The following is a 23492-nucleotide window of genomic DNA, read 5'->3' on the forward strand; positions in this document are numbered from 1 at the left end:
TTACATCACACGGGTCTACCCCGTACTATATACTGCCATAGACAAACCCAACATAAAATTATATACTGTATTACTATACACCACCCTATACCTTAGACTATACATTGTAATATTACACTATGTATTATTCTACCCACCCTACTGTATACCACACTACTGTATATTCACTATACAATTACGATACTATATATTACCTCATACATTATATTAAAAATTACACTTTTATACTATTTATTATTATACAATCTGCTATACATTATACCATTGACCGTCGCGTGAAAGGTACTAAGAGGAAGCAACAAAATATGTCAATGGGAGAGTGGTGATAGGAGACTTGCAGCGGAGCAAATAATCCATTCCCTGCGGAGAATAAAATATATATTGTCAATGCCAGTGAGTGGACTGCGGTCTGAAAGTCACCGTAAACGTGAATACGATCAGTTAAGATCCGAAATGGTTTATTACGTCCTTCCAATGATTGCTGAGCCAGAATCCATCTTCTCGGTTGAAATTGTCACTGTGTTTGTGTAGGGGTGTTACGGAGGGGCTGTATACATAGGATCACACGGGAAACAAACACAGTGGGCGGGGCTTCGTGAGTGCACGGGGAGGTGCTCTCAACGACGTCCGCACAGGGCAGCCTGGGGGGGCTGGCCCCACCCCTCAGCGGGGGGTTTTGGTATAAAATGGAGATGAGCCAGAGAGCTCGGGGTACAATGTTAAAGCTAAACCAGTGAAGACCGAAGATCGTCTAGCTAGAGCCCTGGACTCCCCTGGGTCGCCGCCCTTGTCAGGGCCGCGCAGGACCGAGCCAGCGGCGTGGTCCCGAGAACCAGAGCTAGTGCTCTGGGACTCCGGGTACCGTAGCCCGACTTACCGGTGTCGGGCCAGACAGCCTCCCCTAGCCCGTTAGTGGAGGACTAGGAGGTAGGTCAGAGATAGCTAGCAGTGTATTCCCAGCTAGCCGGGTGAGGGGGCCGATACCCCCCTCCCAGTGTTGTATGTCCGCGGTTGTGACAACTGTTGCGGAATAAATACGTGTGCCTCAACCCCGGCGTCCAAGAGTCCTCAACGATATTACATTTGTATATGTGGATCGCCTCATGAACGAATCTCTCATGGTAGCCAGATGGCTTGCAGAGAACCTCTGTCTTGGAGAAGTCAATGTCATGTGAGCCCACTGAATTGTAACAGTGATCTGCCACGGCTGAGGTGTTTGTCCTACCGGGTTTCAGGTCTGCTTTATGTTCACGGATGCGGTCCGAGACATCTTCTTGGTTCTTTCGGTAAAGTCACGTAGAATGGAAATAATAAAATAATAAATATAAAACATTATAAAATAATTCTCACGACGTTTCGGCCACAACGCAAGCAGCCGTCCTCAGGTGGAGAACAGGTCTGTCGAGAAGACAGAGCCTGAATGACACACCCCAGGCTTGTAGCGTCTATTTAAGCTGGGATGGAGGGGGGAAGAGCACCTTGACAAAATAATTTGCATATCAAGAGGGATTTAGCATGATTATGGGAAATGCAGATATGCGATTAGTACTACTTGTGAAATGCGTAGGAGGTTTGGCGGGGGGTTTAAAGTCATATTATGCCCGTGCATTATGCAGGATTAGCAGCATCCCCCCTCCATCCCAGCTAAAATAGACGCTCCAAGCCTGGGGTGTGTCATTCAGACTCTGTCTCCTCGACAGACCTGTTCTCCACCTGAGGACGGCTGCTTGCGTTGTAGCCGAAACGTCGTGAGAATTATTTTATAATGTTTTATTTTTATTATTTTATTATTTCCCTTCTACGTGACTTTACCGAAAGAACCAAGAAGATGAATCCCTGCAGTCACGAAAGCTTTAAATCGAAAGGTCCGAGACATGTAGTTTAATTTATCCAATGTAACTGCTACCACAGAGGCAACTTGGTTTGTAGACGCCAGGGTACTGTATGTCTGGAACCACATATTTTACAGACGGGACCAAATCACGGATTTTATGTACTGTGTTGAATCGGACCTGGATCTTGTGTTACATCAGGATTTTGGAGATCTTTTATGTGACCCCAGCAATGTAGGGTAAGGTGATGGTTTTGAAAGGCTCCTCAACAGGATCCTTCTTGATGGTTGGAGTGATGGCTTTGCGGATTGTGTAGTAGGAGTAACCATTAACCTTAAGAGCTTGGCGTACGTGCTTGAGTTCACTGGCAATGTGTTCCTGGTCGGAGATGCATTGGGCTCTATGGTGTAGAGTCTTGATGAGGGAATTCTTCTGGGATGGATGGTGGTGGGAATCAGGTTTTAGGTAAGCATCCGTATGGGTGGCTTTCCTATAGACATTGAACCATCAGGTCTCCTTTTAATTAGGACTCTTGGAACCTCCCAGTTCAACCAGTCTACACAACAAAGGCTCATTCCTAGCAGCGGCTTTAGCCGCACCAACTTCACAATAATAATAATAATATCCAGGGGCCTGCCTTGGCTCCTCCCACCCTCAACCAGTATATATACAAAGACGGTTTTCTTGGAATTTCTCTTACTTGATACAGCAATCGTGCTGTGACGGTTCCACCTGAAGACGGAAGCTTGTGTTGCCTCCGAAACGTCGTGATTTTTATTTTATTTTTATTTTACTTTTATTAATTTTACATTTTTTACCTTCGTGACTTTACCGAAAAAAAACTAAGAATATGAAGCCAACAGAGTGATGGCGACATCGTAAGGGATCTGTGCCGGAAAGACGCGGCCACGACTTGTGGCCACGTCGGCACTCCAAGACGGAGGGGGGTGAGAGTGGAAACACCACGTGACCACAGTGGACGCACCTACTGCGGGCTATCTGCCCCATGCCACGTGGTGACGATGATGCGTTGAACTTCGTTTGCACCGTACGTCGCCGACCGTGCCAATCGGTGGTTTGCGGGAAAAGGTAGATACGCCAATGAAGGCCGGCACGGCACACGGGGGGGGTTGGTGGGCGGGCCAGCGAACCCACCGCCCGACCGCCTTTGTCTCCCCGGTGAGCGATGTGTTTACACACCTCGCAGGGTACTAATTTGAGGCTGAGTCGACCTAGGGGAGGCCCAGGATTGGGTTCAGACAATCGAGACGAGGTGTCGCTATGCTGCGAGATGGGAATCGAACTCGGGTCGGGAGACACGTTGAGGGAGGGGTGGGGGGGGGGCACGTGCAGGGGGTGATGGCATCAACCCAGAGGGCGGGGGGGTTAAGTGCATTGGGGCTTTCGGCAGGAGGAGGGCCGGGGTGGCGGAGGCGGTGAGGAGGAGGTGGAAGAACGTCGATTGCAGTGACAGCTGTGGGATGGAGAACGGAGCGATGAAATCGGTTCGTGTGAGGTGGCGGGCGAGGGGACGGGGGTGCTGGTGGGGGGGGGGGGGGGGGGGGGGGCTGGTGGGGGGGGGGGCTGGTGGGGGGGGGGGCACGTGCGGATCGTTACATCGTGGGATCGCGAAGAGGCGACGGCGGCTCGCAGGGGCGGGCGCGGGGATGTAGACCCTGCTGCAGGGGGTTGCCCACAGGCTGATGTTGATGATGATGGTGATGAGGATGATGGTGATGAGGATGATGGTGATGAGGATAATGATGAGGATGATGGGGACGATGATGACGGAGATGATGATGGTGATAAGGATGATGATGATGTGGATGGTGATGAGGATGATGGGGATGATGGGGGAGATGATGACGAGGATGGTGATGATGTGGATGGGGATGATGATGACGGTGCATGGCGCTGATGGGGAGCGGTGGCGTCTCTCAGCTGCACCGCCTCGTTCAGCGTGCGCGCAGGTCGCGCGACGCCCCCCAGAACCTCACCCCCCACCCCCCCACCTCACCCCCCACCTCACCCCCACCTCACCCCCACCTCACCCCCCACCTCACCCCCCACCCCCCCCACCTCACCCCCCACCCCCCACCCCCCACCTCACCCCCCCACCCCCCACCTCACCCCCACCCCCACCCCCCACCTCACCCCCACCTCCCACCTCACCCCCACCCCCCACCTCACCCCCCACCTCACCCCCCACCTCACCCCCACCTCACCCCCCACCCCCCACCCCCACCCCCCCACCTCACCCCCCACCCCCACCCCCCACCTCACCCCCCACCCCCACCCGCCACCTCACCCCCACCCCCCACCTCACCCCCACCTCCCACCTCACCCCCACCTCCCACCTCACCCCCACCCCCCCACCTCACCCCCTCCCCCCCACCTCACCCCCACCCCCCACCTCACCCCCCACCCCCACCTCACCCCCCACCTCACCCCCCACCCCACCCCTCACCCCCCACTACCCACCTCACCCCCACCTCACCCCCACCCCCACCCCCCACCTCACTCCCCACCCCACCCCACCCCCTCACCCCCACCAACCTCACCCCCCACCCCCTCCCCACCACCCACCTCACCCTCCCACCTCACCTCACACATCGCCTCACCCCCAACTCACCGAAACCCCCACCACCCACCTCACCTCCACCACCCACCCACCTCACCTCCACCACCCACCTCAATCCCACCCCCCACCTCACCCCCCCACCCCCGCCCCCTGGCTACACACCGCTAGTGGAGTGGAGCCCTGTCCCTTACCCAGCGGTGAGCTGCGAGGGCGTTGCGGGCGACCTGTGCTAAAGTAGAACGCGCAAACAGAAGTAATAATATATTACAATAATAATAATAACTACGCAACTAATTGGTAAAACAAACAAACACAACTATTAAAACCTCTCGGTAAGGCTGGGATTAAACAATAAACAGCAGCAACAACAGCAACAGTAGCAGCAACAACAACAGCAGCAGTAACAACAGAAGCAGCAACAACAGCAGCAGCAACAACAACAGTAGCAACAACAACAACAGTAGCAACAACAACAGCAGCAACAACAACAGCAGCAGCAACAACAACAACAGTAGCAACAACAACAGCAGCAGCAACAACAACAGTAGCAACAACAGCAACAACAGCAGCAGCAACAACAACAGTAGCAACAACAACAACAGCAGCAGCAACAACAACAACAGCAGCAACAACAACATCATCAGCAGCAACAGCAACAACATCAGCAGCAGCAACAACAACAACAGTAGCAACAACAACAGCAGCAGCAACAACAACAGTAGCAACAACAACAGCAGCAGCAACAACAACAGTAGCAACAACAACAACAGCAGCAGCAACAACAACAGCAGCAACAACAACATCATCAGCAGCAACAGCAACAACATCAGCAGCAGCATCACGCGTTCCATGCGTGGCTCCATCTCGTCGCTCTCTCGCCCCCCGAGTGTCACAGCCACACCGCTCACGCTGCTCACCACCACCACCACCCCCCACCACCCACCACCCACCACCACCACCCACCACCACCCACCATCACCACCCACCACCACCCACCACCACCCACCACCCACCACCACCACCCCCCACCACCCACCACCCACCACCACCACCCACCACCACCCACCACCACCCACCACCCACCACCACCACCCACCACCACCCACCACCACCCACCACCCACCACCACCACCCACCACCACCCACCACCACCCACCACCCACCACCACCACCCACCACCACCCACCACCACCCACCACCCACCACCACCACCCACCACCCCCACCACCCACCACCACCACCACCACCACCACCCACCACCCCCCACCACCACCACCCACCACCACCCACCACCCACCACCCCCACCACCCACCACCACCCACCACCGCCCACCACCCACCACCACCACCACTCAGAGCCACTTCGCGGTTAGCGAGTGGGCGGCTCGCGTCGCGGGCTCTGGGCCCATCGAAATTGCTGTCGCGCGCTCGAATGGTCGTCGCAAATTGAAATTAATTACATATCATTTATTTTATACATGTAGCTATATATAATATACTTATATATAATGGATATATATATAAAACGTGATATATGATATATACGTTATGTATCTATCATTATATATAACGTTTTATATGTAACATATGTAACTTTATATATGATATATTACTATATATAACTATATATAATGATATATATGCAACTTTTTTTGTGAACCTTATGGAAAGACCCCGGAGTCCCGCCATAAGGTTCATGTGTACAATGACACAAATTAATAACAAAAAGAGAGATATTCTCTCGCTGCGACTCAATTTCCCATTGACCGCGACAAATCAGAGCGGAGGTGCTCTCGGTGAGACAGCAGACACGGGGCGAGCGCTGCCTCTCTTCTCTGCAGGGAGGACACTTAAAGAGTGGCGAGCTGCACGCGGATCTCCTCCTACCACTACGACTACTACGACCACTCGTCCCTCCTCCTCCTCTTCCGTCTTCTGCCTTCTTCTTCTTCCGGTAAAGTCACATGGGAAGAAAAGTAAAATAAAACAAAAGATTATAAATCACGACGTTTCGATCGCAACACAAGCGGTCGTCCTCAGGCGGAAAAAAATAATCCAGCAGTGGAACTGCTGAACCAGCGAGAGAGCTGTTACAACAAGAGGTTACATTTATGTGGCGATGGGCAAGCAAGCGGGGTCTGAGCTGGAAAGGAATTACATTCCCGGACGCAAGCACGTCAGTTGTGTTAATGGGGGAGATTAGGGAGAGAGAGATTAGCATGAAATGAGCTTCCGTCGCCGCATAAGAGTATCGTCCCCGCATATGCGCACCACAGCAGTGTTAATTGGAGATTGGCACTATGATGATGGGAGAGATTAGACAGGGAGATTAGGGGGATTAGTAAGTTAAAGTCACGTTTATGTGTAACACAAGCTGCGGCGCTGCCAACTGCGCTGTGAGGCAAGCGCCTCCACGCAAGAGAACCACCGCAACGGTGGTCGCGCCAGTAAGACAACACAAAGCCAGAACCATCGGTACATCGAGGCTAAGGGAGCAGAGGTGGCCATGTTAGTGAGACCCCAGCCCGTTAATGCAGAGGCACCTAACAGGGCAATGCAACTCAGAGAGTCGGAGATAACAGCCAAACGTCAGGGAAGAATGGAAGCACCACAGCAAGTTACGACTTTGCTTGGTTAATAACGTCCTTCCAGTGATTGCTCAGCTTATACCCATCTTCTCGGTTGAATTTGTCTCCATGTTTATATATCTGGATGGCTTCATGGACAAATCTTTGATGGTAGCCCGAAGGTTTGCAGAGTAGCTGGGTCTCGGAAAAAAACAATATTGTGCGAGCACACTGCATTATAACAATGATCAGCCACTGCAGAGGTATTGGTTCTGTCGTGTTTCAAATCTGCCTTGTGTTCGCGAACACGGTCCGAGACATGTCGTTTCGTTTCCCCAATGTAACTGCTGCCGCAGACACAACTTAGTTTGTAGACACTAGGGTATTGCATGTCAGGAATGACATCCTTCACAGATGGGATCAGATCACGGATGTTATGTACTGTATTGAATCGTACCTGGATCTTGTGTTTAAGATTTTGGAAATATTTTTGGTAACACCTACAATGTATGGCAATGTGATGGTTTTGATTTGGTCCTCAGATGGTTACAGGGGCTACAGCTTTGCGGATTGTGTGGTCTGAGTATCCATTGATCTTGAGGGCTTGGTGTACGTGCTCCAGTTCACTGGCTAGGTGGCGCTGGTTGAAGATGCAGCGGGCCCTATGGTGTAGTGTTTTGATGAGGGAGTTCTTCTGGGCCGGATGGTGGTGGGAGTCAGGCTTTAAATAGGAATCCGTGTGGGTGACTTTCCTGTAGATGGAATGTCCCAACGAGCCATCAGGCCTCTTCTCGATCCAAACATCAAGTAATGGTAGCTTTCCTTAATTTTCCACTTCCATGGGTAATATGATGGATGGGTGTATGGAATTGATGTGGTTGAAAAACTTGTTCAGTGCTGGCTGGCCATGTGGTCAGATGACGAAAGTGTCATCTACGTATCTCTTCCACAGGGAAGGACGTAGGGTGGATGTCAGGATGGCATGTTTCAAGTTTCTTCATGAAAACTTTCGCTACCACTGGTGGTAAGGGAGAACCCATAGGTGTACCTTCATTTTGTTTGTAGAATGTACCATTCCAGATGAAGTAAATGTTGGTAAGGCAGTGCCTCACCAAAGTTGGTACATCAGGATTAAGTCCCTATTGGACCAAGTCTTCAACGATTGCTATGGTGTCAGGTACAGGTACCTTAGTGAACAGAGAGACGACATCGAAGCTGATAAGAAAATCATCTGGAGACAGTGAAATGTCCTTGATTAGATAAACCAAGTGAGCTGAATTAAGTACTGCTGAGGTGGTCTTTCCCGTGAATGGAAGCAGGGTCTCAGACAGAAATCGGGCCAGTTTGTAGGTATGTGAGTTGATGGTAGAAACGATAGGACGGAGTGGAGTACCTTGTTTATAGATAGTTGGAAGACCATCAACTCTGGGTGGTCTAGCAGCCGAAGGTTTTAGAGAGAGCTGCGTGTTCGTTTCGATTAAAAAAGTCGAATTAGTGATGATATTGTTGTTTTTTTGTAGCCAGGTGGTTGGTAGGATCTTTGTTGATTTTAGTGTAATGCGAGCATAAGCGGGGTTCGCTGCTGGCCTTTGGGCCAATCATACGGCCCGGGGTATTGGGGGGCAGAGCCAGTATGGGGGCGTATGTGAAGGTCCGCCGCTCACCTCGGGTCCAATCGGAAGCGAGGTGAGTGGGGGCGGAACCTAGGGGCGGAGCCAGCAGGGCGCGATGGGGAGGCCAGATCTGGAAGGTGCAGAAGGGCGTGGTGAGAGGGAGGAGACAGGGTCACGTGGTGAAGGGGATATAGGTGGGAGCGCGGAAGGGCTCCGGGTCAGTTGTTGGAGTGAAGAAGCTGGACCACATTGGGTGGCCGGAGGGAATCCGCGCCATCAGCCACGTGGCTGCAGGAGCTTCAGCACACCGTCGGCCAGCGGTGTGCGGAGCGGGGGAAGCACGAAAGACTGACGAGAGAGCGCGTGAGGGGCGCCTCGCGAGGAGCAGCTAGTCCGGTGTCGGGACCAGCGGGGTGCGGGTGTCAACCCGAATAAAGAGTGACGGAGACCAAGCAGTGCGTGGCGAAGTCCTTTATTACATTAGTATAACTGCCATTATTAAGAATGTCCTGGATTTTGTTGTTGTATGTGGTTTTATCCATGATGACCGTGGCATTGCCCTTGTCGGCTGAAAGAATGACAATGTCACCTCTCTTTTTCAATTGAGCGAGTTCAGAGTGCTCGTCCCTGCTGATGTTACTAATGGGTTTCTTAGCATTTATGAGGATGGCGGCGATTTCAGATCTTGCCACGTCGGCTGGGATGTGACCTAAACCTTTGAGGGCTACGTCAACCTGGGCAATGATATCATCCACTGGGATGTGTTTGGGGGTGACTGCAAAGTTCAGCCCTCTAGCTAGTTACATGTTAACAAGATTGATGACAATCTTGTTAACATGTAACTTTTTAACGTGTGGATCTGGCTTCTTTTTTGACAGAATGTTGAATTTAGCAATCAGGTTAACTTTACATTTGGTTGACGTTGTCGCGGCAGAAGAAACAGTCATGTTATCTACAAGGTCCCAATCAGATGTGGACATTTTATCTGTTAATGCTAAGTGTGATTTTGAGAGACATTTGTCTAAATTATCAAGTTCAAAACGGAGCAGTCTTATCCTCTCTGAGATTAGCGATAGGCTGGCTTTGAACAAGATCTATTTAGCGTTAGAAGTGACAGCAGCAGATGTGAGTGTAAATGCGATCGGTATTACCTTGTTGTCGCAGCATCTCGTGAGAAAGGTGAGCGACTCGATCAGGTGAGCCTTCTTCTTCCATCTCATTCTTCTGCCTTCTTCCTCCGCCTTCTTCTTCTGCCTTGCTCTGCCTTCTTCTGTCTCATTCTTCCGCCTACTTCTGTCTTCTTCTGTCTTCTCCCACCTTCTGCTGCTTGCGTCTTCTTCTTCCGTAATTTGAAACCCCCCAAGCCAAACAATCCCAGCGATGTGAACCTCAAAGTGACGATGTGCCCCGACACGGCACCGACGGAGAGACTCACTCACTGCCACCGTCGCTTCCCCACTTGTGAAGACAGAATTTGTCCTACTCTTCCATTCTGTGGGCCACAAGGCGTCTCGGCAGGGGTGGCAGTCACCCACGCTGTACCCCACCACACGGGGCGATCCTGCCGATCGCTGACAGACTGTCGTGAACGCATTCACGCACCTGCTGGGTGGACAGGGGTGGCGGTGGAGGAGGATTTAAGATGCCTGCCCCCATTGTTTCTGCTGCCGCGCCGGGAGATGGAATAAAACCGGTGAGCTCCTGGATTCAACTAAAACTAAACTTGAGCTATTTAAGCTATTTTTTTCCAGGTAAGGTCCCACTGAGCTATGGAGTTATTTTTCAGAAGCGACCTGGCCATCACAAATGACAGTTCAACGAAGTGGCCATATCATCTGCATCATCACGTGGAAATTTATAGCAGTGGCCAAATATTCTAAACGAGTGATGTTGATTGTAAATGCGCAGGGGAAAAACCGGAGCACCCAGAGAAAAATCCACGCAACCACAGGGAGAGAGAGAGAGACACGCAAACTCCAAATATACAGCAGGCGTCAGGGCCAGGATCAGGATCGAAAGCACGACCTCCTGCATACCAGGCGAGGGAGTTAACATCTCATCGCCACCGTAGATTGCGAGCCCAGTGCGCAGCTCAATGTCCCATTGCCACCACCGCAGTGGCCGCTTTCCCCCTCCGCTCTTGAAACCAGATTTCAATACGAACATCAATTCTCTGCTTTTATGTTGATGGATCAATATGTGGTGACACCGCGTTTGAAGCACAATGCACGATGTCAAAACAAAAGCCGACTTAGTGGGGGGGAGAGGGGGCATGGTAGTTGGAGGGAAAGCAGAGGGGGGGGGGATCATCTGAAAAAGATAAGACGAAGAATTGTTACCGGCATCAAAATCTGGGGAGCAGTGCTTGAAAACTCCCAAAGATACAAAGATGCTGTTAACGAGCAGCGCCTCTGAAGGTCGGCACTGTGGCAGACGAGGCGGGGGTTGCGTGGCCAGCACCACGCCTGGCCGCCTTTGTCTCCCAAGTGGTGATGTTTACTCATCGCACCATGTACTCATTTGAGGCGGAGGCCCAGAACCGGTTCAGGTAATCGTCACTGGTGTTGGCCGTGAGCAGAAATCGCTCTTCTGCCCTCCGCTGTTGTTGGAGGCGGTCTGCCTCCAACATCGCTGGCACCAATTTTTCACTCAGCTCCACATCCTCCCGTACCGCATCACTGCACCTCTTCTCGAGCCCTTGCCGTGCCCGTTTAGCCCCCTCTATTCGGTCAAACAGAAGTTGCTTGCACACGCGGTGGCTGGGCATGTGGGCGACAACACCCAGCCAATGCAGCCTCGCCTGCTGGAAGAGATCATTAATTGGAAGGTGTCCAGATCTTTCAAATGATCTGTGATCCCACGTAATACAGTCTGGTTAAATTCAGGATGAATCGTAGGCAAGCCAGCCTGAAGAGTTTCGAACCGTGTTTCGCAAGCATAGAGAAGGGAGGGCATAACTGTGCCTGAGAATACCCGCAGCTTCGCCTGGAGCGACAGGCCAGGTGGATTCCACGCAACGTTGTGCTGCTGATGAAAAGTTAATGCCGCCCGGCTGAGACCTCCACTGCCAAACCATATTGTGCTCTGAAGCGCACTGCCCAGCTACAGAAACGTCTATACTCTCTCCAAAACTGCCCCATCACTCATGGAGAGCGGAGGGAATGGAGTATTTGATGGTACAAAATACCCAGGAAAATGCTTTGTTTTTGTGGGACTGATGGTAAGGCCCCCATCTCTGAGTAGCATGCCCCAGGTTCAGCAGTAGCGCCTCCAACTACTTCTCAGAGTGAGCAGCAACCACCAGATCATCAGCATACATAACATGGTTAATCAGTAGGGAGCCATCCCTTAACCGCACCCCTACCAGATGGAAATTCTACTGGTACGTTCATCGAGAATTGGGTCACCAATTCTCGATGGACGTATCAATTCTCGATGGACGTACCAATTCTCGATGAGGCGCAGGTCCCCCTTCTTGGATAGCAGCGAGGCCACTGCTTTCCTGCAGCTCTCACCCTTCTGCAGGCTCTCTGTCAACAGTGGCAGTAGTGGAGGGCCAAGCTCATCCCAGAAGGCCACGTGAAACTCAACCGGCAGGCCGTCAATCCCCGGGGCTTTACCAGCTGCGAGCCATTTCCAGCGATGTGGAGCTCCTGCATGGTGATGGGGCTGTCCAGACGATCCCGCTCAGGGACTCCTGAGGCAAGGCCCCCGTCCAGTAGCTCCTGAACAGCCTTGTCGTGTTTGGTTTCGGCGGCGAAAAGTAGCGAGTAGAAATCCCTGGTGGTCTTGGCGATCTGGAAATGTTGTTGGTGTTGGCTGGTGCTTTGTTTAAGCGGAAGAAAAACTTAGAGGGAGAGTCAATCTGCGACAGGTGCTGCATCTTTTGCACAAAAAGCATGATGTACCTGCTCGTCCGTGATGGACCTGAAAAGCCGCTGCTTCTCCAGTCGCGTCTCACCCTGTTGTGTGTCGTGGGATGAGCTCAGCTCCGCCTCTAGCGCCAGCAGCTCGTTCTGCAGTTGGCACGCCACCTCGTTCTTGGCGGCGGCATGCTGGCTCATGAACTGCTGACAGAGAGCCCTGACCTGCGCCTTTGTGTTGTCCCACCATAGCTGGTGGGAGCTGAAGCTGCCTTTGGCAGGCAGCCACTGAGTCACGAGCGTCCCTCTGAGTGATGGGTGCTGCAGGGGCACGGAAACAACAGCAATGAAAGGAAAAGGTGAGAAGGAGCAGAGAGGAGAGGAGTGAGAAAGAGGAGTGATTGTATTGTCTGCAATGAAGCAGAAAATAGGAAGGATGTAATAGAGGGGGGAGGAATGGTGGTGAGAGCTAGGGTTATGAGCAGGCCATAGGCCTGCCGAGTAACGAGTATGTTAAGAGGAGGAAGGGGTACAGAGGTGGGAGACAGCACGACCCTGTGTTGTTGGAGGCACTCACAGTGCTGGAGGAGAGATGATGAGCACTCGATGGAGCTCGGAGAGTGAAAGAGGTCGCCGGGAAGTACAAACACTCTCTCAGGTGAGTCAACGATGCATATGAAAAACTAGGCCCTCACTAGCAGGTAATGGGAACGCTTGGACTACGATAGACACACTCTCTTCCCAGCCTGCACAGAGAGAGAGAGAGTTAGACTTTTGACTTTTTAGACACCTTTTATTGCCGCCAGCAGCAACAGCACTGGATGCGATTTCGATACAAAATACAAAGTCACCAGCAACAAATATAAGCGCTATAAATCCACGCGCTGTGGCGCTAAATACGCCGCGCACAACACGAAATAAAAGTCACGTGGTTGTGGTAGTCATCGCGCACGCCACGGTGACGAGCGAGCGCTTCAGAAGGTGAACACGAGGGTGGCGTCCACGCTGGTACAGAGAGGGGCTTTTCTGGCCCCCCAGCGTTCGAAGAAGACGCGCTGCACATCACCGACATGTGTGTGGTACGCGTGCTCCAGCCGGAGCCGCGCCTTGAGCAGGCCCCTGAAAACTGGAAGCACAGAGCAGCCGTCAGTGTCACCTTCCAGCATTTATTTTCTCGTCTTGTACACCGCCATCTTCGCTTGAGCGCAGACGAAGTTGGCGAGGTCGTGGCGCTTGTTAGCCAGGCAAGGTGAGATAGAGAGAAAGTGAGTGAGAGAGAGAGTGTGAGAAAGTGAAATAGAGAGAGAGGAGAGAGAAGGAGAGAGAGAGAGAGCTCGTCCGTTATCGGATTTGGCTCAACAGTCTTGGGGAAGATGTGGAGGATGAGGGCAGTTATGGAAGCTCGGGATAACACCAGACCTGGATAAGAGGGGTAATTAATAAAATCGTTGGGTAGCACTGGCTGCTCGTCACCGCGTGGCTGCTGCTGCCTTCCCACTCCTCGTCTGTGGTTCTTCCTCCTCCTGGTGCCTCTGAATCGTCCTCTCTCTCTGAGTCGCTCTCTCTCTTTTTGAATCTCACCTCTCTCTCTGAGTCGTCCTCTCTCTCTGAGTCGCTCTCTCTCTTTGAATCTCACCTCTCTCTCTGAGTCGTCCTCTCTCTCTGAGTCGCTCTCTCTCTTTTTGAATCTCACCTCTCTCTCTGAGTCGTCCTCTCTCTCTGAGTCGCTCTCTCTCTTTTTGAATCTCACCTCTCTCTCTGAGTCGTCCTCTCTCTCTGAGTCGCTCTCTCTCTTTTTGAATCTCACCTCTCTCTCTGAGTCGTCCTCTCTCTCTGAGTCGCTCTCTCTCTCTGAGTCGCCCTCTCTCTCTCTGAGTCGTCCTCTCTCTCTGAGTCGTCCTCTCTCTCTGAGTCGTCCTCTCTCTCTGAGTCGTCCTCTCTCTCTGAGTCGCTCTCTCTCTCTGAGTCGCCCTCTCTCTCTCTCTGAGTCGTCCTCTCTCTCTGAGTCGTCCTCTCTCTCTGAGTCGTCCTCTCTCTCTGAGTCGCCCTCTCTCTCTCTGAGTCGCCCTCTCTCTCTGAGTCGTCCTCTCTCTCTGAGTCGTCCTCTCTCTCTGAGTCGCCCTCTCTCTCTGAGTCGCCCTCTCTCTCTCTGAGTCGTCCTCTCTCTCTGAGTCGTCCTCTCTCTCTGAGTCGTCCTCTCTCTCTGAGTCGTCCTCTCTCTCTCTGAGTCGCTCTCTCTCTCTGAGTCGCCCTCTCTCTCTGAGTCGCTCTCTCTCTCTGAGTCGCCCTCTCTCTCTGAGTCGTCCTCTCTCTCTGAGTCGTCCTCTCTCTCTCTGAGTCGCCCTCTCTCTCTGAGTCGTCCTCTCTCTCTGAGTCGTCCTCTCTCTCTCTGAGTCGCTCTCTCTCTCTGAGTCGCCCTCTCTCTCTGAGTCGTCCTCTCTCTCTGAGTCGCCCTCTCTCTCTCTGAGTCGTCCTCTCTCTCTGAGTCGTCCTCTCTCTCTGAGTCGTCCTCTCTCTCTGAGTCGTCCTCTCTCTCTCTGAGTCGCTCTCTCTCTCTGAGTCGCCCTCTCTCTCTGAGTCGCTCTCTCTCTCTGAGTCGCCCTCTCTCTCTGAGTCGTCCTCTCTCTCTGAGTCGTCCTCTCTCTCTCTGAGTCGCCCTCTCTCTCTGAGTCGCCCTCTCTCTCTCTGAGTCGTCCTCTCTCTCTGAGTCGTCCTCTCTCTCTGAGTCGTCCTCTCTCTCTGAGTCGTCCTCTCTCTCTGAGTCGCCCTCTCTCTCTGAGTCGTCCTCTCTCTCTGAGTCGTCCTCTTTCTCTCTGAGTCGCCCTCTCTCTCTGAGTCGCCCTCTCTCTGAGTCGCCCTCTCTCTCTGAGTCGTCCTCTCTCTCTGAGTCGTCCTCTCTCTCTGAGTCGTCCTCTCTCTCTGAGTCGCCCTCTCTCTCTCTGAGTCGCCCTCTCTCTCTGAGTCGTCCTCTCTCTCTGAGTCGTCCTCTCTCTCTGAGTCGCCCTCTCTCTCTGAGTCGTCCTCTCTCTCTCTGAGTCGCTCTCTCTCTCTGAGTCGCCCTCTCTCTCTGAGTCGTCCTCTCTCTCTGAGTCGTCCTCTCTCTCTCTGAGTCGCCCTCTCTCTCTGAGTCGCCCTCTCTCTCTGAGTCGCCCTCTCTCTCTCTGAGTCGCCCTCTCTGTGTTTTAACAGCGCAGCTGTCCCTGTGCGCTACAAGGGCCACTGGGTGCGTGGCCTACAAATGGGCATTAGTCTATTTAAATACAATTTATTACTAGTTTTTTTACGTTAACAGGTAAGGCCCCACTGAGCTACGCAGCTCTTTTTCAGAAACGACCTGTCTAGCACAAATGAGAGCTCAACGACGTGGGCTTCTTGCCATCATCATCACGTGGACATTTATAGCAGCCAAATACTCTTAAACGCGTGACGTTGATTCTAAATGTGGAGGGAAAACCCGGAGGACCGGGAGAAAAATCCATGCCACTGTGGGGAGAGAGAGACACGCAAACTCCAAATATAGAGCAGCAGGCGTCAGGGTCGGGATTGAACCCACGACCTCCTGTATACCAGGCGAGGTAGTTAACATCTAGCCAGTAGGGGGCGATGATTGCTGCGTGGTCTTGCCTAGGGCACCCCAGTGGTAGCTGTCAATGTACACCACAAGGTGACTAGGCACCTGGGCATTACTCTTTTTGTATTTTCTTATTTTATATTTAAAGAGTGCCTTAGTAATAGGGGTTTTCCCCTTTTTTGACAACAAACTGAATTTCTTTTTACAAGGATTCATGTCTGCATTAACCACAATATTTGCAGTCAAAATGCAAACAAAAAACACACTCTGATAATAAATGCATTGTCCTTGAAACTGATTGGTCTACAGCAGAGACAGCTTTCTTTTGAGCCTCGTCTCAATTTGTGCTCGACCAGATGATGCCAAAAGGCGTACAGCTCAAAGACAATGCACTGTCAAAGTAATGAGGGCTCGGGTAAGCATCTACATCATTAGACCTCCTTTGCCAGTACGAAAATATAATAATAGGTGCTGGCAAAGGAGGCAAAGGAGGTCTAATGATGTAGAGCGCCTTAGCTCAAGACGCTTTCCATCGTTAGTTTGGCAGCGGTGACACAATCAGAATCAGTGTTTATACCCTGAGGAATCCTTTTCTGCTTCCACGCGTTTGTCATGCTGGGTGTTCCGCTGCCCTAGCCAACCTCCACCACGCTGCTTTGTCCTGCGCCATCTCTCTTTCCGCTCCTCGAGCCACTGTGTCCGATCGCACCGCATCGCCCCCTCCCTCACCTCTTCTTCTGCCTTCCTCTTGATCTATTTCCTTCTCCTTGTATCACTTGCACCTTCTGACCCACGTAATTTGCCTGCTGTCTCTCCATCTTGACCGAACCACACCAGAGCCTTTTCTCTCTCCCATCTTCTCTGTGATTTCTACCACCTTGAGTCTTCCTCTCACTCCATTTATCACCATTACCTTCCTTTGTTGAACCCAGCATCCACCGCAACATCCTCATCTCTGTGACTCTCGTAGCTTGGTCCTCCCTCTTTATTGTGCCCCAGCAGCACTCGGCCCCATACAACAGCACCGGCCTCACCACTGTCTTGAACTATATACTCACTACGCTATATACTACTACACTACACTATACACTACACTATACACTACACTATACACTACTATACACTACACTATACACTACACTATACACTACACACTTTTGCCTCCAACCAAACCGGGACCCTCTTATCGCACACCACACGGGTCATCTCTCGCCATTCCAGCCACCCAGCCGTTGTTCTTGTTCTCACCTCTCCTTCTAGTGACCCATCAGCACCACATTGTTGTTGCACGCAGACACTTTAACTCGTTCGTCTTCCTTAACTGGTCACTTCCGATTTGCAATCCGTTGAGCCACGAGGAATCCGTTGAGCTATAAAGCTCTTTGACTCACGCATTTCCAACGGAGTGATGTATTTGGCAAGGGCAGTGCGCAAGGGCCGAGGAACGAGTGACCGCATCAGGGGGCACACGTGGGGATGTCACGAGAGGGCTACGGGGGAGGGATGTGACGGAGTGGAGGGGCGAGGGGAGGGAAGGGAACGGGCGATGGAGGAGAGGTTGAGGATTTAAGAGAGGAGCGGAATGAGGTGACGGAGGGAGACTGCTTCATGTACAGGGGTCATCGATTATAGTGGTCGGTGGGGGGGGGGGGGGAGTGGTGGGTGGGTGAGCGGTGGTGGGGAGGGGTGAGCAGTGTGGGGGGTGAGCGGTAGGTGGGGGTGAGCGGTGGTGGGGGGGGGCGGATGAGCGGTGGTGGGGAGGGGTGAGTGGTGGGGGGGGTGTGAGTGGTGGTGGGGGGGGCGGGTGAGCGGTGGGGGGAGGGGTGAGTGGTGGGGGGGGGGGTTGGTGGGGGGTGAGTGAGCGGTGCGGGGGGCGTGGGAGGTGAACTGTGGGGTTGGGGGGGGGTGTGCGGTGGCGGTGCATGGTGGGGGGCACGTGCCTTGCGTGACCTCCGTACGACCGCGTGACCTCGACGTGCTCCGTCGATCGCCGTCACCGTTCGATCACAGCCACTCCACATTACGGGTTCGAGGAAATTCCCAGCGAAAAGTCTCCCCCAGCAACCCCCCGCCTCCCCCCTCCCCATCTCCACCTCCACCCTCGCTCTCCCTGTCTCTCTGTAGTTGTCATCGTCGCCGAGGGGGCTCCGGTGAGACGCCCCGCGATCTTTAATAATTTTCAAACCAAAATTCACTGGGGCACTGATTCTTTTTTGTTAAGTAACGCACACGCACACATACACACACACACGTACAAAGATGAAGATCCCCCGTACGCACACGTACACACACACACATGCACGCACGCACACACGTACACACACTCGCACCTGTACACACACACGCGCACACACACACGCGCACACACGTACACACACACGCACGCATGCACACGCACACACACACGCATGCACACACACACACGCATGCACACACACCCTATATTATATTTACTACAAAAATGTGGGTGGGGGGGGGTGTGTTGCGAGCCGTGACTCCCAAAGAAACCCGACGCCCGGCCCCGAACAACTCCAAAGCGACGCTGCGGAATCAGCGGAGAGAGATCCTCCTCCTCGTCGGAGGCCTCTCTCGTCCCAAGGAGTGCCCAGTGCTCTCTCTCTCTCCAAGAGACAGAGGGAGGAGAGGGCGGGAGAGGCAAGGGAGAGGGAGAGGTGAGCGAGAGGTGAGAGAGAGGGGAGAGAGAGAGAGGGAAATGAGAGAGAGGCGAGGGATAGAGAGAGGGGGGGGGCACATAAAGCATAGCATTGAAAAAAAAATGATGAACGAATCAAAGTGCCGACTACACCGAGCATCTTCTTGCTTCCTCTGATCGGAAAAAAAGAGAGGTGAGAGGGAGGAGAGAGGCCAGTAAGAGAGAGAGGCAAGGTAAAGAGATAAGTGAGAGAGGGGAGAGAATCAAGGTATAAAGAGAGAGCGGTGAGAGAGAGGCAAGAGAGAGCCCACGGCACCGTCAACACAAACGCCTCCTGACGCGCGTCACCTACACGTCCCCGGAGTGCCGGTCCTGCGATAAAGTGGAGACGGTGGCGCACCGATACGTGGAGTCCAAGAGCCTGGACTTGGCGTTCAAGGTCCTGAGAAACATCCTCCTAAGATTCAGCCTCCACTTCTCCCCAACGGTCCTCATCTTTGGATACCCAAAGGGCGACGGACCCCAACATCTTCAGGGGCTGGTCAACGTGCTCGTCGGTTACGCCAAGCTCGCCATACAAAGGGCGAGGAAGGTGGCCCTGGAGGGGAAACGTCCGGCCAGCAGCTTGGGCATCTTCCGCGCTCTGGTCGGAGCCAGGGTGTGGCTGGAATTCCGTCATGCGCGTCTGACCCACGCCGTGCCGGCCTTCAAGGAGCAGTGGGCGCTGGAGGAGGCCGTGTGCTCGGTGTCAGATGACGGGGAGCTCTGAATGCAGATATGAGCTACCTGTCAGAGGCCGTAGGACTGCGAGAAGGGCTGGGTGCAGATGCAGCACTTGTCGTAGTAAAAGTAAATAAATGATATCTATTACATAGGAAACAGGGGGAACATAGACATCGAGTAGGGAGAGAGGGGGTAGAGAGAGAGGGGAGGGGTAGAGAGAGGGGGTAGAGAGAGGGGGTAGAGAGAGAGGGAAGGGGTAAGAAGGAGGAGAGCAGAGCGTGAAATCTTCAGTGAAATCTTTCATTTAAAAAAGGGGGGGGGGCACATAAAGCAAAGCATTGAAAAAAAAACGAAATGATGAACGAAGCAAAGTTCCGACTAGACCGAGCATCTTCTTGTTTCCTCTGATCGTAAAAAAGAGAGGTGAGAGAGAGGTGAGACAGAGAATAGAGGCAAGGGAGAGAGAGAGAGGGGTGAGAGAGAGGCAAGAGAGAGAGATGAGACGTAGCCATGCAGCCAGCGGAGAAGATTGGGGGATGGGGCTGCATCATTATCCGTGATTTCTCTCCTCGCCCGATGATGACACTTCACCATCATTCACCGGAACGACCAGCAACCCCCAATTTCGGGAGAAAAAAAATCTTCCAAGTGGGAATTACGAGCGTCGTTATTATTATTGTAACTTTTTTCTGGTGGTTACGGGTATAAAATAATGATTTTCTAAACAACCAGCCACACATGCAGTGTGTGGCTGGTTTGTTTACCACGTCGCTAGTCAACTGGTGGCCTCGGCCAGGCCACTCTGCAGGAGAACGGGGCCACCTGCCGAACAGCACAAAGGCAAAGGTCCCCCGTGTAGCCCGCGCAGGCTGTGGTGGCAAGTGATGTTCGCGACTACCAGCGCCTATGAGGGCCTCCATGGCATACGAAACGGGGGTGGGTGGCCACCACCGCGCCCGGCCGTCTTTGTCTCCCGAGTGGTGATGTTTACTGCGCACCGGACCAGGTACTCATTTGAGGCTGAGTCGACCTAGGCGAGGGCCCAAAACCGGTTCAGACAATCGTCACCTGTGTTGGTGGCCGAGAGCGGGAATCGAAACTCGGGTCACCGGGTTCGTACTCAGCGCAGTGCTAACCGTTTCCCCACCGCTCTCCCCTCCAACAACAACACACACACAGGTGAGTGCAGCAGCCTCAGCAGCACCGTACGTACGCTCCATCTCGGCCTTATCGAGACCAACAGCTCGGCAGAACTGAACGCGAGCGGCCGCCGTGGTGTCGTTGGGCACCACCCGAGGCTCGAGAAAATGCGGCCCTTCCGACTGTCGCGTCCTTAGCTTTGGGTCGTGTTGCTGCTGCTGCTGTTTGTTGTTGTTTGTTATTGTTTGTTGTTGTTTGTTGTTGGTGCTCGTGCACCACTTGCCAACGTAGCAGCAGCAGTCTGGCCTTCGCACCTGATTGGCTTCACAAGTGACGGACATTTCACTTTACCCAGCTCTCTATTTAAGACCGACACAGGAGGAGGATTTCGCCGCAACTCTGTGGCTGTCGCCTCGAATAGTAACTGTTGTGGTTTGTTTACTCTCCAACGCACAGCCGGTGCAGTGCAGAACTAATTGGCATGTGTTTGTTTACGTGTCAAACCCTTACTAATTATATTCACGCGATCTAACCCAGCAACCTCTATGATGAGCAGCAGTCTCATCGACTCACGATAATCGCGGCCAATCAACTGAGCAGTCAATCACTTCAAGTAATTGCCCACCAACCAACCAATCAAAGCCATCGATCGCTCGCTCGCTCGCCTGCTCGCTCCGTCAATCAGACGACCGCTGCCTTCGCAGGTGGGCCTCAGCGGACGCTGTCCAGGCGCCGGGACGATGACGACCACCACCACGACCACGACGACGATGGTGATGACGATGCTGATCTACCACCTCCAGATCGGGGGAATCCCCGACGCATCCGCACACACCACCACCACCAGCAACACCGGCACCACAACCTCGGCGCTCACCACGAGCCTGCTCACCATGACCCTCACCCTGCTCACCTTGAGCTCGCCGTGCGGGTTTGCTGCCGCCGCCCGGACCGCCGGATCCACCACCGCCGCCACCGGCGCCACCGCCGGTGCCGCCCGGGCGGCCGCCGGTGCTGCCAGAGCCACCGCCGCGGCCGCCGGTGCCGGGAGGGCCACCGCCGGTGCCACCAGGGCCACCGCCCCCGGTGCCGCCGGTGCCGCCAGGGCCACCGCCGGGGTTGCCGGTGCCGGGAGGGCCACCGCCAGTGCCGGGAGGGCCACCGCCCCCGGTGCCGGGAGGGCCACCACAGGTGCCACCAGGGCCACCGCCCTCGGTGCCACCGGTGCCGCCAGGGCCACCGCCGGGGCCGGCGCAAAGATGACGTCGGGCGTGGGCGGTGAATCCGCCTCGTCCGCTTTGTCCAGCAAGAAGGTGGCGAGGATCGAGGGGGAGCTCATCCTGGGGGGGATCTTCCCCGTCCACGAGAGGGGCCCCGGCGGGGGCCCCGGCGGCACCGGCGGCGGAGACTGCGGCCCCATCAGCTTCGGCCGCGGCATCCAGAGGATGGAGGCGATGATGTTCGCCATCGACGACATCAACCGCAGCGCCCGCGTGCTGCCCGGCGTGCGCCTGGGGGCGCGTGTCCTCGACTCTTGCCTCACGGACACGTACGCACTCGAGCAGGTGAGCGGAGGGGTGAGGGGTGGTGCGGTGAGGTACGCGCTCGAGCAGGTGAGCGGAGAGGTGACGGTGAGTTTGGTGAGGTATACACTCGAGCAGGTGAGCGGCAGGGTGAGGGTGGTGAAGTGGTGGTGGTGAGAGGCTTACCGCAGCCTTCGCTCAGAGGTTCGGAGAGCCATGAGGCGCTGCAAGGATGGGTGGTGGTCATGGGTTGCTGAGAAGATGGAGTCTGCCTCAGTAGCACGCAATCACAAATAGCTCTTTAATTTCATCAATAAAATAACTTGCAGCTCCAGAACTATAACCATCATTAGGGGAAAGAACGGTGATCCAATATCCGACCCCCAGGAACAGATTTGCAGATTTTCTGAGCATTCCTGTGAGGTCCTGGGGGAGGGGAAATCCCTCAGCCTGCAAACATCGTGGGACCGTGCTAAGGCTGTGGTGCATCAAATATTGGAAGAAGCCACCCCCTGTGAGTGGCTGGCTGAGGTGCCATCTGTTGAGGTAGTACTGAAGGCAATCCAGAGTCTGAGACCAGGAAAGGCACCGGACATAGATGATCTCCCAAGCTGAAATGCTGAGGGAGGGTGGCGTGCGTGCACAGACTACCCTACATGACATCATTACAGCAGTCTGGGCCACTGGATGGGTTCTGCAGGATTGAAAGGATGCCCTGGTGGTCCCCCTGTAGTTGTTACAGACTGTAACAACTACAGGGGCATCTCACTCCTCAGTATGCCGGGAAAGGTCCTGGCAAGGAATATTAAACATCGCCTTGCCAGGCACGCTGAGGAGAGGCCTGCGGAGTCCCAATGTGGTTTAAGGAAAGGGAGGTCCTGTACAGACGCCATATTTTCTGTCTCTCTGCTATAGCAGAGGTGTAGAGAATTCCAACAATACCTACATTTCTGCTTTATTGACCTGGTAAATGCCTATGGTACTATGAGTAGTCCTGGGCTATGGGTTCTGCATGCTTTCGGAGTCCCTGACTCTCTGCTCACGATCATTAAGGAGCTTCATGATGGTGAGCTGGTCCGGGCAAAACTACGTGGCAGGGAGTCGGAGCCAATCCCTGTTCACCTTGGTGTGCGACAGGGATGTCCTCTGGCTCCCACAATTATTTAACATATATTTCGACCACGTAGTTCGTGAGGCCTTCAATGGCTATATCGGAAGAATTTCCATCTGGGACAGATACAATGGAAGGCTGATCGATGCCCGGGTATGGTCAAGGGATGGCTCCCTATTGGTCAACCATGTTACGTATGCCGATGATCTGGTAATTGCTGCTCATTCAGAGGTGGTGTTGGAGGTGCTGCTGCTAAACTTGGAGCGTGCCACTAAGAGGTGGGGACTTACCATCAGCCCCACCAAAATTAAGCAC

General features: G+C 53.6%; 1 protein-coding gene across 1 annotated transcript in view; it reads left to right on the top strand.

Moving 5' to 3' along the window:
- Positions 1-23492, top strand: part of LOC144946265 (metabotropic glutamate receptor 2-like) — a 92567-nt gene that overhangs the window by 37442 nt on the left and 31633 nt on the right. The window contains 2 exon segments of the mRNA XM_078875158.1: positions 6255-6367; positions 21248-22108. Coding sequence (XP_078731284.1) covers positions 21284-22108 — 825 coding nt within the window. The 5' untranslated portion in view covers positions 6255-6367; positions 21248-21283.

Source organism: Lampetra fluviatilis, chromosome 40 (genome assembly GCF_964198595.1).
Source record: "Lampetra fluviatilis chromosome 40, kcLamFluv1.1, whole genome shotgun sequence".
Lineage (NCBI taxonomy): Eukaryota > Metazoa > Chordata > Hyperoartia > Petromyzontiformes > Petromyzontidae > Lampetra > Lampetra fluviatilis.